General features: G+C 43.3%; 1 protein-coding gene across 1 annotated transcript in view; it reads left to right on the plus strand.

Annotated features, from left to right (window-relative positions):
• LOC138453641 (pantetheinase-like) overlaps window positions 1-16,104 on the plus strand; it is a 395,191-nt gene that overhangs the window by 167,308 nt on the left and 211,779 nt on the right. Inside the window, exon 3 of the mRNA XM_069606674.1 lies at window positions 7,657-7,852. Coding sequence (XP_069462775.1) covers window positions 7,657-7,852 — 196 coding nt within the window. The remainder of the gene's footprint in view (window positions 1-7,656; window positions 7,853-16,104) is intronic.

A 16,104-nucleotide genomic window follows, 5' to 3' on the forward strand; every position in this document is an offset into this window, starting at 1 on the left:
ACGTCCCGTGCGGAGCCCCACAAGGATCTTGTGCATCTCCCACACTTTACGATGTGTTTACTAAACCGCTCGTTGATATACTTGACTATCTAGGTGTCTCCTACACTAACTATGCGGACGACACCCAGATACTTATCCCCATCTCTGGCGACTATGTAACCGATGCCAAAGCACTCAATGCAGTCTACACTGTCATCCAGGCTTGGATGGCACATCATGGGCTCTGCGTTAATGATGAAAAAACGAGTTGCTCATTCTAGGCTCTCACTCCAAACTCACTAAACTTGACCCCAAATACAAATCCTTCATTATGGACGGGAACGATATCAAAGTCTCTAACATCACTAAAACACTTGGAATCTACCTAGACTCCACTCTGTCCCTCAATAGACAAACCAATGCAGTAGTCTCAGCGTCATCTTATACATGTAAACTGATCACAGAGTGCCGCCCCTTTTTGACAACGGGCAACTGCTTGATCCTCGCCAGAACCCTCATCATGTCCAAAATCAACTATTGCAATGCCCTCTACTTAGGGACCAGTCAAAGAAACATTGCTATACTCCAGGTCACTCAGAACAATGCCATAAGGACAGCTCTCAATGTACCAAGGCGCTCTCACATCTCCAACACTAGACGCAACTTGCACTGGCTACCCATCACTCATCGCATATCTCTCAAAGCACTCGTTCTAACTCACAACGCCCAGAACAATGCAGCCCCTGCCTACTTATCCACGTGCTTTACACAACATACAGCAACCCAGACCTCTGAGATCTGTCCAGGCTCACACATTGACTATTCCCAGTTTCAAGCTACAGACAGCCAGAGGCTCGAGCTTCTCTGTCCTTGTGGCTAAGCTCTGGAACACCCTACCCAATGCCCTCAGAAATGTTCCATACACCCACTCCTTCAAAACATAAAACCAAACGGTGGCTACATGAACGGGATGCCCTGGCCACCTCTCTATAATCCATACAGCTGTTAATCCTCTCACCTGCAAATTGGTGTCACGACCCTCGCCCAAAACCCCCTCTGGCAAACCCATTGGCCAGGTGGAGTCAGGACTCAGGCCTCTAGAGCCTGGCATCCTCTTCAAAAGCCCTCATGGGGCCAGTCCTATGGCGCCAGGCTCATACACCATGAAAAACAATGTGCTTGGGAACTACTTTATTGTATTGTCAGCCAACATGGAGGCATCCACATAGCTTGGTTCGTAAGAACCAAGCTATGCGGTCTAGTGTTTTGGGTGTGGTAGCCTAGGGACTACTTTACCTGGACTATTTTTTTGGGGCTATTTCAACCATACCCGAGCAAGACAACACGATTTGCGTTACTTTGAAGCTTGCAACGTGACGCTCACCGTGTCCAGCTATTCCCTCGAACCTCGGAGAAGCAGAACCTGCAAGGAGACAAAAGGAACATCATTAGCAGCAGCATCTTACCTGCAGTCTTCATCTTTAAACACTCGCAGCTACTGAGAACAGCTTCCTCAAATCTGCACGCCTCCTGGACAGAACGACCTGAAAGAGGAAGATAGAGGCAACATTAAAGAAAGCAGTAGAGACATTTACAAATTACAAACTGCTCAAAAGGCTTACCTGGCTGATCGCCTCTCGGCTGGCACCACTCCGGACATTCCACTCGCGCTGAAGAACACCGCGACCTACAAGGAAGGAAAACACAGGTTAGCAAAGGCAAGACTTTGCAGCGCTGTCCATAGTGCTTACTTACCGCATCATAGCGCTCTTAATTCGCCATCATTTACCAGCGGGGCTCAACCAAGCAAGTTCGCCACGCTGAAGCTCCGCATAACTAAGGGAGAAAAAAAAGAGACATTTTAAACAAAGAAAGGCATGCAGGATAGCAACAAAACTAAAGAACAGCAATAAGACCTACCTGAACAATATCAAACAGGCCGGTGTCAGTGAAGTAACTGGACCGCACTCGCCCATGAAAGACAACATGCCCCTGCAAAGAAGGCAGGACGGAGAGCACGCCTAATTTTACCACAAGGCAGAACCTTCCCCGCAGACCACATGAGGGCAAAGCTGAGAAGCATACCAACGAGTAACCCAGCTGGGTGGCATCCCTGTGGATACCAGGTGAGCGTACCAGAACGTGAAGCCTACCATAACAAATCCACCTGGGCACAATGGAGACATCAGAAATGGACCAATTGGCCCAATTACTAGGAGAGCTTCGTGCTGAGGTTCATTCTGCCCGACAAGAGACTAATGCCCTCCAGAGAGACCTAATAGTGACCAAAGAACGCACTAAAGAGATTAGCAGGCAATACTTGCAATCACAGGCAGGACAGACTCCTCTACCTGGAAGCAATCCAACGATTCAAAACCCCGCCATACCACCGACTCCGGTACAGATCACGTTGCCTGGAGCAGTGCCTCTGGCACCACCAGAAAGGTTCTCAGGTGACCCACGGAAGAATGCGGCATTCATCAATCAGTGCCGCCTTCATTTTCTTTGTAGGCCTGGAGCATTTCCAAACGACCAAGCTCGGGTAGCTTTAGTCATATCATACCTGAGTGGTAGTGAAGCAGATTGGTCCGTGCCATTGGTAACCCATGACGATCCTCTATTACATGACTTTGGGGGGTTCCAGAGAGAAATGGAAAAACTTTTTGCGCGCCATACCCAGGAACAAGCAGTAGACAATGAACTCTTGTCCCTCCGACAGGGAAATCAGGACTTGTTAACGTACATTGCTACCTTCAACAGACTGGTTGCCGAAGCTAGGTGGCTAGAAACCAAAAGAACCACGTTATTCCATCGAGGCTTACGAGGCGAATTAAAGGACGTCTTAGCCCAGGTGGTTGATCCACCCAGAGACTGTGCAGAATTCATAAATCTGGTCGTGCAGCTAGACCACCGGTTGCAGGACCGAAAGGCAGACCAGTCTAAGACGGACCCTCGGACCGTGTATGTTCGACCAAGGGAAAACACACCTGTGTACCTGAAAATGCTGTAGAACCCATGCAGATTGGAGGGATACTGCCTGCATTAACAAAACAAGACCGGGATAAAAGACAACAGCTTTGTTTGTATTGTGGGAAACCAGGACATTTCCTGAAGGACTGTCCAGTAAAACCCCCAAGAAGAACAGTCGGGCCACAGAGAAGGATGAAGCTAAGGAATCGGAAAACTACCAAGCTCGACAAATGTAGAGGTCAGTTTGTCGAGTGAGAAGAAAGAGTTGCTGACCTTGCACTTTGCAATACCAGTGATCTTAATTAACCACCAACAGTCGTCAAGAATACATGCCGTTGAAGTATACATCGATAGCGGAGCAGTTGGAAATTATATTGATCAAGAACTGGCAGCAGAGATGGGGCTTCCTTTGTGTTCTAAGCCAACTATGGACAAGGTAACCACCGTGGATGGGACAGACGGACCAGTAACTCAGTGCACAGCCAGGGTAACCATGCTGTGCCAGGACGGACATCGGGAGTCTATTTCATTCGATCTCATTAAGGCACCTCAGTTCAGGTTAATACTAGGGATGCCATGGTTGGTTGCTCACAACCCTTTGATAGACTGGCAGGCACGAAAATTAACCTTCCCCAGTGAATGTTCCCCTGCCTGCTATTACCAAGAGGAGAAACCCGACGTCTGTATCCCCATGACTCCCGGAGCGCCAGTAGCAACCCTGGAAGCAACTAATACCTTGCCAAGTGAATACCATGATTTCCAGGATGTTTTCCGAAAGGACCAAGCCAATACATTGCCGCCGCACAGGCCCTATGACTGTCAAATCAACCTTGTTCCTGGTGTTCAAATCCCTTGAGGCAGGATCTACTCTCTCACAGAACCAGAAAACCTTCATTTGAAATCCTATTTAGACCAGTACCTTGCAAACGGATTTATCTGTCCTTCGAAGTCCCCCGCAGCCAGTCCTTTGTTCTTTGTACCAAAAAAGGAAGGAGACTTGAGAACCTGTATTGACTACTGCGCATTGAACCAGATCACCGTGAAGAACCGCTACCCCTTGCCACTTATCCCTGAGATGCTAGACCAAGTTAAAGATGCCCAGATTTATACCAAATTGGACCTTCGAGGAGCGTACCACCTGGTCCGAGTCAGAAAAGGAGATGAATGGAAAACCGCCTTCCATACTAAGTACGGCTTGTTTGAATATCAAGTCATGCCCTTCGGGTTATGCAACGCTCCTGCGGCATTCCAATATTTCATGAATGATGTCTTAAGGGAGTTAATTGATGTGTGCGCCTTAGTGTACATAGACGACATCTTAGTATACTCAGCCTCGGAACAAGATCATGTCAGGCACGTTCGTTCAGTCCTCACCAAGCTCTGTCAACATCACTTGTTTGTAAAGCTTGAAAAATGCTTTTTTCACATCACCGAAGTAGAATTTCTTGGTTTTATCCTTACTCCAGGAGGCATCAGAATGGACGTGCACAAGGTAGATGCCATTCTGAAATGGCCTTCACCGATGTCTCTGAAAGGGGTACAAAGCATGCTGGGCTTTGCGAACTTCTACCGCTGGTTCATCCCAGACTTCTCTCAGGTTGTGCACCCAATCACAGTACTGTTACGAAAAAACAATAAAAAGTTTGCTTGGACCGAAGAAGCAGAAGAAGCCTTTCAGGAACTTAAACGAAGGTTTACCTCCGCTCCAATCCTGCGACATCCTCGTCCAGACCTCCCTTATATCGTTGAAACTGATGCGTCTTGTCTCGCAATCGGGGCTGTCCTTTCACGGGGAGACCCGGAAACCGGCCAGCTACATCCTGTGGCCTTCTGGTTGAAAAGGTTCTCACCTCCAGGGATTAATTATGCCATCACGGATAAGGAACGCCTGGTTATCAAATCCACATTTAAAGCCTGGAGGCACTACCTTCTGGGGGCCAGACACACCATTACAGTCATCACAGACCACCGAAACCTGCAATATCTCAAACAGCGTCAGTGAAGTAACTGGACCGCACTCGCCCATGAAAGACAACGCGCCCCTGCAAAGAAGGCAGGACGGAGAGCACACCTAATCTACCACAAGGCAGAACCTTCACCGCAGACCACATCAGGGCAAAGCTGAGAAGCATACCAACGAGTAACCCGGCTGTGTGGCGTCCCTGTGGATACCAGGTGAGCGTAACAATTGGCTGTACACTGTTTATAGACTGTTTATACTGTATACTTAGATCCGCTCCGCTCTTCTCTATGCAATGTTCCTAACTATTTGTAAATATGTGTAAAATGTATCTTTTGCTGTAACTTGTAACTGCCTTTCAAAACATGCGCCCAGATGCCCCGTGGCAAGGTGCGCACTACAAATAAAATAAATACAAATTGAGGTGTAAGAGGAGAGAGCATACTCTGAAGCAATGGGACCAGATGGAGAAAACTGTTTCCTCAAAAGATTGAACACTCTTTTGAAGGCGTCCAGGTAGGTCAGGGATTTGAAACTTCAAAGGAAAATGTAACCAGAGTAATGGGTGTCCCATTTTTCTAAGATCCTGTTTGATGCAGATGTTGAGGGAGAAGTCACCAGGGCAGATGACAGTGTAGGAGATATTGTTTTCTCCAAAGAGGAGATACTGGCATGTGTCAAGGTGCTCCCGGCAGGCTGCAGTTCCTGATGGGCTGCATTCAGATTATTTAAAGTGGGGGCCTGATTGGTGGCCAAATATTGTGGTCAAACATTTTAATGCAATCTCTTGTTCCTGTGTTATCGCGCTCTCCTGGAAAAATGCTACAATAGTTCTGGTTTTTAAAAAGAGTTCCATTTATGCTCCTCACTATTACCGCCCCATTTCATGGTAGACATATCAAGCAAAACGTTAAATAAATGTCTGAAATCCAAAGTGGTAGAGTGGGCAAGCTATAATCACATGCTGCATTCTACACACGCTTGGTTTAGGAGTGGTTTTTCAACTATGGATCATTGTCTTATTTTAAATGTTTTAACTGAGTAATACTGTATGCTGAGGGTGGGCAGGTAATACGTGGCCTTCCTGGACTTGGAGAAAGCATTCGACTCAGTTAACAGGGAGGCCATGTGACAGAAACTACTGGACATGAATGTCCCACCTTAACTTCTTTACCTGATTTTAAAGAGTTACTCGAACACTGTGGCAGTAGTCAGGTGTAGTAATGCGTGGAATCCTTCAAAGAATTTCCCTACATACCAAGGTGTAAAACGGCTGTTCCTTGGCCCCACTTTAATTTATTTTATTTCTAGCAGATTTTAATCTTGTATTGCTGGGGTCGAAAGTCTGTTCTCTGTTTGTTGAGAAGATGCCGTTTGCAAACTTATTATATGCTGATATCACAGCTCTAATAGATCAGACCCCTGGGGGGTGCAGCATAGGCTCGATTATGCCGGTGAATACTTTATCATTAATAAGCAAAACCTGAATATGAGCAAAACCAAAATTGTGGTTTTTGGTAAAGGCAAAAACAAAATCAACTATTCCTGGTTTCTAAATGGGGGGGGAACTTGAGGACTCTTTCTGCTATCTGGCTGTAGTCTTGAAAAAAGAGGGAAATGGACGAAACATCTGGATATGCTAAGCGAAATGTTCAGTGGGCGTATGTTGAAGTGTTTAGAGGTGTACAAAAGCAAGATGGGGACTGCTTTATTGTACGGTAGTGAATTCTGGAGGTACCTGAAGTGTGATAAGTTGGATGCCATTCAGAATGGAATCCTAAAGGCGTTAACTCGTCTCCCACTGGCCACACTGAACAGCGCTCTTCCTTTGGAGTTGATTGTCCCCAAATTTGCTACAGTTCAGGATTAGATTTGGTTCTTTTTTTCAGAAATTATTTCAGGCCGAACCCAAGAACTCAAAAATGCAATACATTTTAGAGGAACTAGGCACATCACCCCGTTCCCTGAGTATATATAAAATATTAATGAACTGTGGGGTTGAGGTTTTGGTGCACTGAATCATTCAAATGTGCTTCCTTTAAAATCTTTCTTTACAAGGAGAGCAGGAGGAGGACTAGAGAGCAGCTCTCTTGCTGGGTTCATTGAATGTGTTTTCCTCATTGAGAGGTAGCACAGAAGTTGGAGGAGGTGCGGGTAAAATCGCATCACCTGATTGTTTGCTGATGATTTGTTTAAATGCCCGCCACCTGAAGAATCGTACCAACCAGGGTAAGGGCTAAGGGAGTACCCATTGAAACTGTGTATTTCTGGTCTGGTTGCGCCCGAGGACTTGTGCCTTTTTTTGTTGATCTGTAAGTGGTATTTGAACCTGCAGAATGATCTGCTAAGGCCCTCTTTTATCAAAAACAACATTCGGGATTGTGAGGCAACTCCTTTTCATTATGAAATATTCTGCACAGAGTTTATCTTTAAATTGTGATACTATATGAGAGCGGCCTTTCTTAGCCGAACAAGACATCTGGCAACCTAATTTAATTTGGTTTACTTGTTTTGACACTGCTTCATGGGCGGGGCGGGGGTGGCACATTGCCTGTGCTTTGATGGAAGGGGTGGGGTTGGACAATTTTTTAAATTGTTAAATGGATGAAGTTTTTAAATTAACTTGTTTAAAGTGTGATGTTCTTGTTGTTTTAATGTTTGTACTTGCTAATGGAGAAATCTGATTCAATAAAGTATTAATTCTCCATTTGCTTACATATTTCTCTTACTTTCTCCCCATGAATTAGGTTTGGTCCGACTCCAGTTCAAGAAAGGCTAAGCTGCATGGCAAAGCAGAATTCCATATATGTGGTTGCAAACGTAGGTGACAAAAAGCCCTGCCATCCCAGCAGTAATACCACATGCCGTGAGGACAGGCAATACTTCTACAACACCTTGGTGGTGTATGACAGTGATGGGAAACTAGTGGCACGTTACCACAAGGTGATCATCACATTTTTCTAATGTAACCATTTTAGTTTTTGAGGAAGTACCTTTGACTAAATGAGATTAATGCATGTGTGCTAAAATAACATTTGAGAAGTTAAGACTAAAGTTACCTGGAAAATTTGTGAAAATGAGGCAGTGCACAGTGTTTGATCACTGCCAGCCATTCAGTTGCGGGCTTAGACCTGTGGTGCAAGTCAAAGGCTTTTGTAAATAGTGAAAAGGTAAAACACTAGGTTGAAGGAATGGTAAAAAGTACTAGAGTCGGTGTTGGTTTATGTCGAAGATAATTGCGACGTATACCATCTTAGACAGTTTCAACACTTTCTGGTGTTGCAGTGTGCTTGATTTTGCACCATGCTTACAAAAGCAGTATTGTACAAGTTCCCCAGCCCTAGGACTCATAGCGCGACAACTCATTAATACTTTTTCTTTTCAACATGTGGATTTTTAAGGTGCCATTTTCCCATGGTAAACATGCTTTAGAATGCAGCAATTTATGAACCAGGTGATTGGGTGCTCTTCTGTGAATTCCCACTCTGACTGGGTTGTGAGTGACACAAGACCCATGGTGCAAAGCCTCTCCATGATCTCTTGCTCAACAATGAAGTCCAGCTCCAAAATTATTCTGATGATACTCAGCTGTTGTTCATGCTATCTGGCGACATTGTTGGAGATACTAATCACATTTACCGTCATCAGTTTCTGGATGAGAGATAACTGGCTCTGCCTGAATGATCAAAGGACTGAGCTACTTCTGTTGGCGGCCCCTAATGCCATCATGAAATGTGTTCATTCATACGACTTCATTCCCATTAATACGGAGGAAAGCCAGGTATTTGGGTATCTATCTCAATACCAAGATGAATATGGATGCCCAGGTTTCAGCCACTCTTAGTTACAGTCACTGCTACCTTCATTTGCTCCACCAGATAAGAGCTCTGGCTTTAATGCTGCTGCAATAGGTAGGGCCATTATTGGGACCAAACTTTATTATGGCAAAGCATTGCTTGCTGGAGCCCCATTATATGAGATTGCAAGCCTCCAAGTGGTACAAAGTTCTGCTGCCCGGATTGCGGCCTACATTCAAAGAAGGTGCAATATCACTCCAACATTGAGAAGCATGCACTGGTTGCCAGTTGTATAGAGAATATAGGATAAAACCATGACTACAACTCATAAATGTATTTATGGTGATGCTCCATCCTATTTTAAGGCTCAATTACAGTCCTATAAACGTATTTGCTCTCTTCGCTCAAGCATACAACTCCTAACTAACAAGCGCTACAAGCGTAGCCGCGCTGGTGGCAGATCTCTCCAAACATTAGCTGCAAACTGGTGGAACATGCTACCATATTGTCTGTATATTCACTCTAATCATGCTTCCTTTAAAAAACAGCTGAAAACATAACTTTTCAGAGAACATTTTAAATAATCTTCATGTCCACCACATTGGTCTGACCTCCCGATGTTCGGCTTTTCTGCCCTGTACAAGTTTTATTCTTTGTTGTGTTTGCCTCATCATTGTTTTATATGTGATAGCGCTTTGATGCCCATGGGCTTGAGTGCCCTATAAATAGATAAATAAATGTGCGACATATTAGCTATTAAAGAGGCAGGAGGATCAGTTGGGATGCCATGGATGAGTACTTTATGAGTTCACATTCAGAGCAATGGCACAGGGAGTAGCATTAACCTAGTATCCAAGGTTAGTTCAATAGAAGCATTGCAGAAGTAGATGACAGTCCACTGCCATACTTGCATGTCTCACCCTCTACGCAAGCTGTACCAAGAAAGAAATGTCATCAGTAGTGCCCATTCCAGTGCTTTCATAGGACAATGCACCTGAATATATTGCAAGAAATTGCTCATTTGCTCTACAGATTTAATCCTTGATAGCTCTTTTTGACAGCGACTGTCCCATAAATGATAATTGAAAGTTTGTAAATTGAAGTACACTACAAAACAACCACCAATAAACCAAATCTTCCTTCATGCCACTTCTACTATCTTCTCCTCTTTTCTTGACCTCAGTTGTGAAATTTTATCCTTTTTCCAGTCGTTAACCCATTCCATTTGCTAGCTTCTTGGACTAAACATGATTTCTATGGGATATATTAAATCACATTTTATTTTACATTGCTCTTGCTATGTCCTACATCACAATCATATAAACCTCCCAGTACCCAATTCTGTGTTACCAAGCTGGCATTGTTACGATAATTGTTTCTGCACCCTAACCTCCGGTTTAGTTCTATGTCTCTCTATCTACTCTTCTCTGGAATTCACATTTCATTATATAATGGATTTTTATTTTTTGGCAGAATCATTAGCTTCTGTGCTTGCCAAAGCTTGGCTTTCTCTACTTGGATGATTACCATTTTCTTTAGCCTTTGCTTGAAAAATATAAAACATTTGTAATAAACCCACATAGTAAAATTAAAGAATGTGGGAAGTGGAATGGGAAGAGTGGAAATACGGTGTTGGGGACGAGAGGTTGGGAACTTGTAACAAGGGAATAGCAAGAAAAATAAAGCTAGAGGTTGAAGGGATAAGGGGTAAATGATGTAGGGAATATAACTCTAGAGACCTATGGTGTACATATCTTTGTAGCATTTTCTTAGGTCCACAGGCATGGACTTCCGTAGTCTTATTATTCTTGACTATTACAGAACTATGGGAATTGATTTCTGGCAGCAAAACAAGTAGAAAGTTACAACATACAGGAATCCCTCTTTTTTTAAAAAAAAACATTTTATATTAGTGATAAGGTTTTAATTAGAGCCTCTCCACTAAACTATACAACAATGTTAATCATTATTAAAATCCAACCACAATTGAATACAAGACAATTAAATAATTTCATTACACGATAACTAATTACAATTCATGCATATCATATTTAAACTTGTATATCTAACATTTTAAATATCTCTTTGAAATATCTCTAAAATGATCTTGTATAAATGGGGAAACTTAGAAATGATTTTGCGCACATTAAATTTGATCATAGAATATTATCGCTTTCGGAGGTGCTCAAATCTCGGAATAAAACTAGAATGATGATGCCTAATATGTCTCGTTGCTTCACAAGATAGTAGAAGATGCTTAATTGTCTCCTTATGTTCAATGTTTTTGCAGCAACGACAAGTTTAAGATTTTCCTCTAACGATAGCCTTGAACCCATACATTCTAAAGTAGGAAGTATGTTCAATTTAAATCTTATATAAATGGAGCAAGCTTTGTAACAAGGAAACAAATATATTTGGATAACTTCCTTCTCTTCCTCAGAAAACAAGCAAGTTCCTCATACAGGGAATAAGTACTCATGGCATCCACTGTCATACACCAATCCATATCAAAGAGCTTTCTTTTGATCAATTCTGGATCTTCTTTAAGTTTGTTTCCTACAGTCCCATAGATTTCAATATAGTTTTCATTTCTAAGCAAAAGCCATTTAATGCAGCTTGTAGAACAACCACATCTTAGACCATAACACTATTTCTGCTAATGATATTAACCCAAACTCATGGTGGATAATACAATTAGGAATGGAAAGAGGATGTATCATCGCCAACTTCCAAATAGTACCCTGAAGCGAATTCAGAAAAGGGCCAAAATCATATAGGGAGCATTCAAGGCCATACATTCAAAATGTCCCTATTTTGGCAAGCAATACTTCTGGAACTGAGTCAGAGTGAATCTGCACATTCATAAACGTATTCTCTATAATTGTGCAATGCAGTAACTAGATGTACCTCTCAAACGCTGTTCCATGGATCCCCGAGGCTCTCTATAGGTGAGATTAAAACCTAAATATTTAATTGAATTGGTAAACTCCAAGCAAGCTTTACCACCTTCCTAACCCATGATCTTAGGCTTCCGTCTCTGCGAGAATATTATATTCTAGACTTGTTACCATTAACTATAAGATTGTTATCTTCTACATGCAAAGCAAACGCTGTCAACTTGCGTTCCAGTCCCACTGGTGTCAAGTTAACGAATAGTAAATCATCAGCGAAAGCCAACCAATTTATCTTCATCAAGCCTAATTGTATGGGAAAGGAATTTGTGGAATTCCACAAAACATTTACATTCGAGAGATACATGTAAAAAAAAGAGGGGCTTATAGACATCCCTGTCTCAGTCCCACAAATGCATTTATTGATCTAGATAGAAAGCCATCTTTGGAAATCTAAATCCTCATGCTAGTGTTTTGTTGAAATAGCAATATCCGTTTCACTAGAGCTGATGGAACACACTTGTTTAACAAATGTATGCCAGAGTTTATTTCTATTAACTCTATCAAACGCGCTAGTAAGGTCTAGGGAGGCCATGTAGACAGTACCCAGAGTTCTGTGATGAATCTGGTAGTGTCATCACTACTTCTATGGCAGGAACCTTCATTTCTGTGGCCAGGGTGAGGCAGATTCTCTCTGATCTGAACCTGGGGGTGGCTATTTGAGGAAGCACCATGGAGGATAAGACGGCCCTCATGGAAGTGGGAGTGACTTGCCAGATGAGACATGGTATCCACATTTATTCCTTGAAGATAACATTCCCATGTCTAATACCCCCATGGCCTACTGTCATACATCTACTCATTCTCCTCTAGAGAATAGGGAAACCCCTTTCGCCAAACCTAGAGACCAATTGTCCACCTTTGGTCTACCTTGTGAAGCCATTGAAAATACTTATTCAAGTTGTCGGAATCGATTTGCAACAATGAACCCTTTGCGCCAGAATTCTCAAAATACTGAGACGAAGTAGATCAATCAATGAATGCAGATTGATGGAGGTCGCAAGCCCAGCAAGCGCTCTAGTGTTCGCTCGCGTGCAGACGCAGGCTGCTTTTGAAGCTTTCTTTGCACCAAAAGGGAAGTGCTTTTTTGGAATAAACCATACCGTTTGAATTTATAATTTGTTGGGGAAGAACTTTAACTTGACTAATGTGGACAGTTACTCGAAAAATCAAATTTGGCATATTTAAAGCAAGTTGGTGCTATAGGAAATTAAGCAGACCGCCAACGGTCTTTCAGAAAAAAAAAAAAACTATATATTTTTAACAATGAAGTCTTATTAAATCTAAATAAATATACTTTTTGTAGGGAACTAACCCGGATATTTGACAGCATTTCAACAATCTAATGGGATAAATAACCAGATTTCAGAATACTTACTGTAAGTATAAAGTAAATGTAATCATTTATGTGGAGTATCTATTGAACTAAGACATTTGGGAGAGTTAGAATACTAGCATGATCACAAAATGAAAACAATAATAAGAAGGAAGATAAAAGAAAATTAAAGAAATGTGGCCAGCCACCGCTTTAATGACAAATGCGCTGATTAAGTGATAATCAAGACTTGAACCATATGAACTAAAGGTTGAGCCACATTACTTAACAATGAAATAAATATTGGGTCCCCCCTATGAAGCTGAGATTACAAAATTGTGAATTCATAACTAATAACTGAGATAGGATTATTTCTAGATTTGACCAAATGTATATAGACTATGCTTAACTAACGGGATATGAACTTCTTTGTCCCCTTTTCATACCAATCCTTCCTAGTACCCATTCTAATTTTCTGTCCTTTTTTATTTAATTGTGTTGTATGTAAATGGAGACAGTTAAAAATGTACTAGAGTCACTAGCCCGGTTTTGAGAAAGACCTTTTGTCTGAAACACATGTTAACCACCAAGGGCATTCAGATATATTATCAGCACCGTACAATAATATTGAATAAATATTTGAATATAAAAAACGTTTGGATTAACTCCAATGTATCTGTGTGGATTGATGTCTGGTGCAATACTAGAAGACTAACAACTTCAATTCTGTATAGGAAGGAAGGGGCAATCCTTCTTCGTATTCTCAGGTGCGACAGACATCCCTTATACTTTTGCAAAGTCTGTGTCGCAAGGTGACAGTCTTTAAAGCCCACCCCATTTTCGTCCCCTTTTCTTTAATAAAAGTCTTTAATCAAAAATATGGCAAACTTGTGTCCAACTCTCATTTCTGTCTCCTCAGTCCCTTTACATCCGAGGCCCAAATATGAGACACAATGGTTGCATTTAAGTGTTTTTATTGTTTTTTCGAAACCCAATTTGACTTCAGGCTAAAATATTAAGTTTGGTTACTCAGAGGTCCAGCTTCTTAAGGACAATGGGGGCATACATTTTGCTAGTAGCATCTAAAAGGACGTTAGGTTTATAGTTTACTGGATTTGACCTATCACCCTTTTTTTACAGATAGGAATTATATGAACTAAACTCCACAATGAGAGAAAAGCCCAAGTCTCCATGATTTCTATATAAAGATGGCATAGAATGGAAGCCCATAGGCTAGGATCTTGTTTTAAAGTTATTGGTGCAGAATGTTCAAGTCCCAGAGCCCTGGACCCCCTACTTTTCATTATTAGCTGACTAATGTCCTCAGGTTCAAAAGTGGTCTATGACACTCTCTCCGATATATCTGTATGCAGTAAGGGTGGCCCATTATATTTAGGTTCCATATATGTAGCTGCATAATAAGCCACCCAGAATTCTTTGCTGATAATACATAACTCTTCCACCATATATTTCTCCACATTCTTATTGGTCAACATCCTTTGACTCATCTTCTTAAATCAAATGCTTTACCACTAATAGGCTGTCTTTACTACAGATATAAAACTTCAGGCCTTTAACAGAAGTCTTGTAATGCTTCCTGATTTTCTCTTTTGGAGAGTTGAACGGCTCTTCTGTTTTGGTGGTGAAGGGTACGATGGTGAAGATTTCTCATTTGTTTTGCCTTTGCCACCCGAATATCAAAACAATGGAGGTGGCTAGCCCAATTGAATAACAACCCCTTCTGCATTCATTTATACAGGTAAATTTCCACTGTGTCCTTTATACATTTGCCTGAAAATCTGTCTTGCGTATAATTTGCTTTGTACATTTATTTAGGAGAGAGGTGTTCCATAAAACCCTTAGACCTTTATTGCAGGGTTCCAGAAAACGCAACCAAAGGTAAAATCAAGCTTCTCCAGCATGGGGTCTGGCATGGATTCACATGCTCATGAATATTCCCCGTCGTCAGGCTGGGAATCCTCGGTAAAGAAAAAACCAGTATCAGTTTCGTTTCTGATCTGTCTTTCGTAGTAATAACCAATCACTGGTCTCTGCGTCATACTGACCACAGCCAATGACTGCCCTCTACCTAAGCACCGCCTCTGGCAGCCATCTTCAGATTTTTACCGCACGTTCATGTGTTGGGATCCTCGTGCTATTGCTCTCGAGCGTTAGTGCTATTTTTTCACGTTTTTTCTCCAAAACTTCGTTTTTTTCGGTCAAAAGAGCCTCAAGCTCCACCGACTCTCCATCCGATCAACGGGGACCCGTGTCGGATTCGTCTGCGCCCCTCAAGGGTGAAGATTTCGTCGAGCTACGCTTTTGGAGGACTCCAGAAGTTTCTCAGGCCCGGACATGGCCCAGGAGAAGGGAAGCTCGACGCCCGGAAAGCTGTTCAGGATCTGCCCTGGATGCCAGCTGCAGAACGTCTTTAAGGAGGACGAACACTCCTTTTGTCTCTACTGCTTACATGAGGACAAGACGCACGTGGAGAAGGACTGTGCGTTTTGCGGCAATATGTCGGAGCGGACCATGAAGGACCGCCATCAACGTCTCGCCAACTGGCTGGAAGGGAAGAGCCCGTCAGGCGAGAAGAAGAGGAAGAAATCCGAGCGGTCTTCTAAGACCTTTGAGGACGCCCCGGCGACGGGGGTCCAACACAAGGCCAAGCACCGCGAGTCCGCTGGCACCGGGAGCGCCGAACGGTCGGGCTCTACGGGCGCCAGGCAGGGCGCTCCCTCCCCGGCACCTTCAGCCACGAGCCAACGCTCTGGGTCGGGTAAGAGGAAGGGCGAGCACCCGGCGAAGCTCCTGGAGAGGCCCCGGTCGAGCTCGAAGGCCCCATCGGAGGGGGAGCGAGGCAGTATCCCCCCCTCAAGGATAAGGCGGTGAGCGCACCTAAGGTGGTGAAGGCCTTAATCCATCCGGCCAAGCCCTCTATCGATACTGTCGCGGCGGCCCTGGCTCAGCCTGTGGAGGCTACACCAGTGGTGGCGACCTCGGGGCTCAGAGTCTCCCTGCCACCTCGGAGGGAGTCCTCTTTTGTGCCCATCGATAGGACCCCCGTGAAATCCCCGGCGGGGAAGAAAAAGGGAGGGCAGGGCGTCGTCGTAGATTCGGCCTCAACCTCGG

This window comes from Ambystoma mexicanum, chromosome 4p (assembly GCF_040938575.1).
Source record: "Ambystoma mexicanum isolate Mex_15411 chromosome 4p, UKY_AmexF1_1, whole genome shotgun sequence".
Taxonomy (NCBI): domain Eukaryota; kingdom Metazoa; phylum Chordata; class Amphibia; order Caudata; family Ambystomatidae; genus Ambystoma; species Ambystoma mexicanum.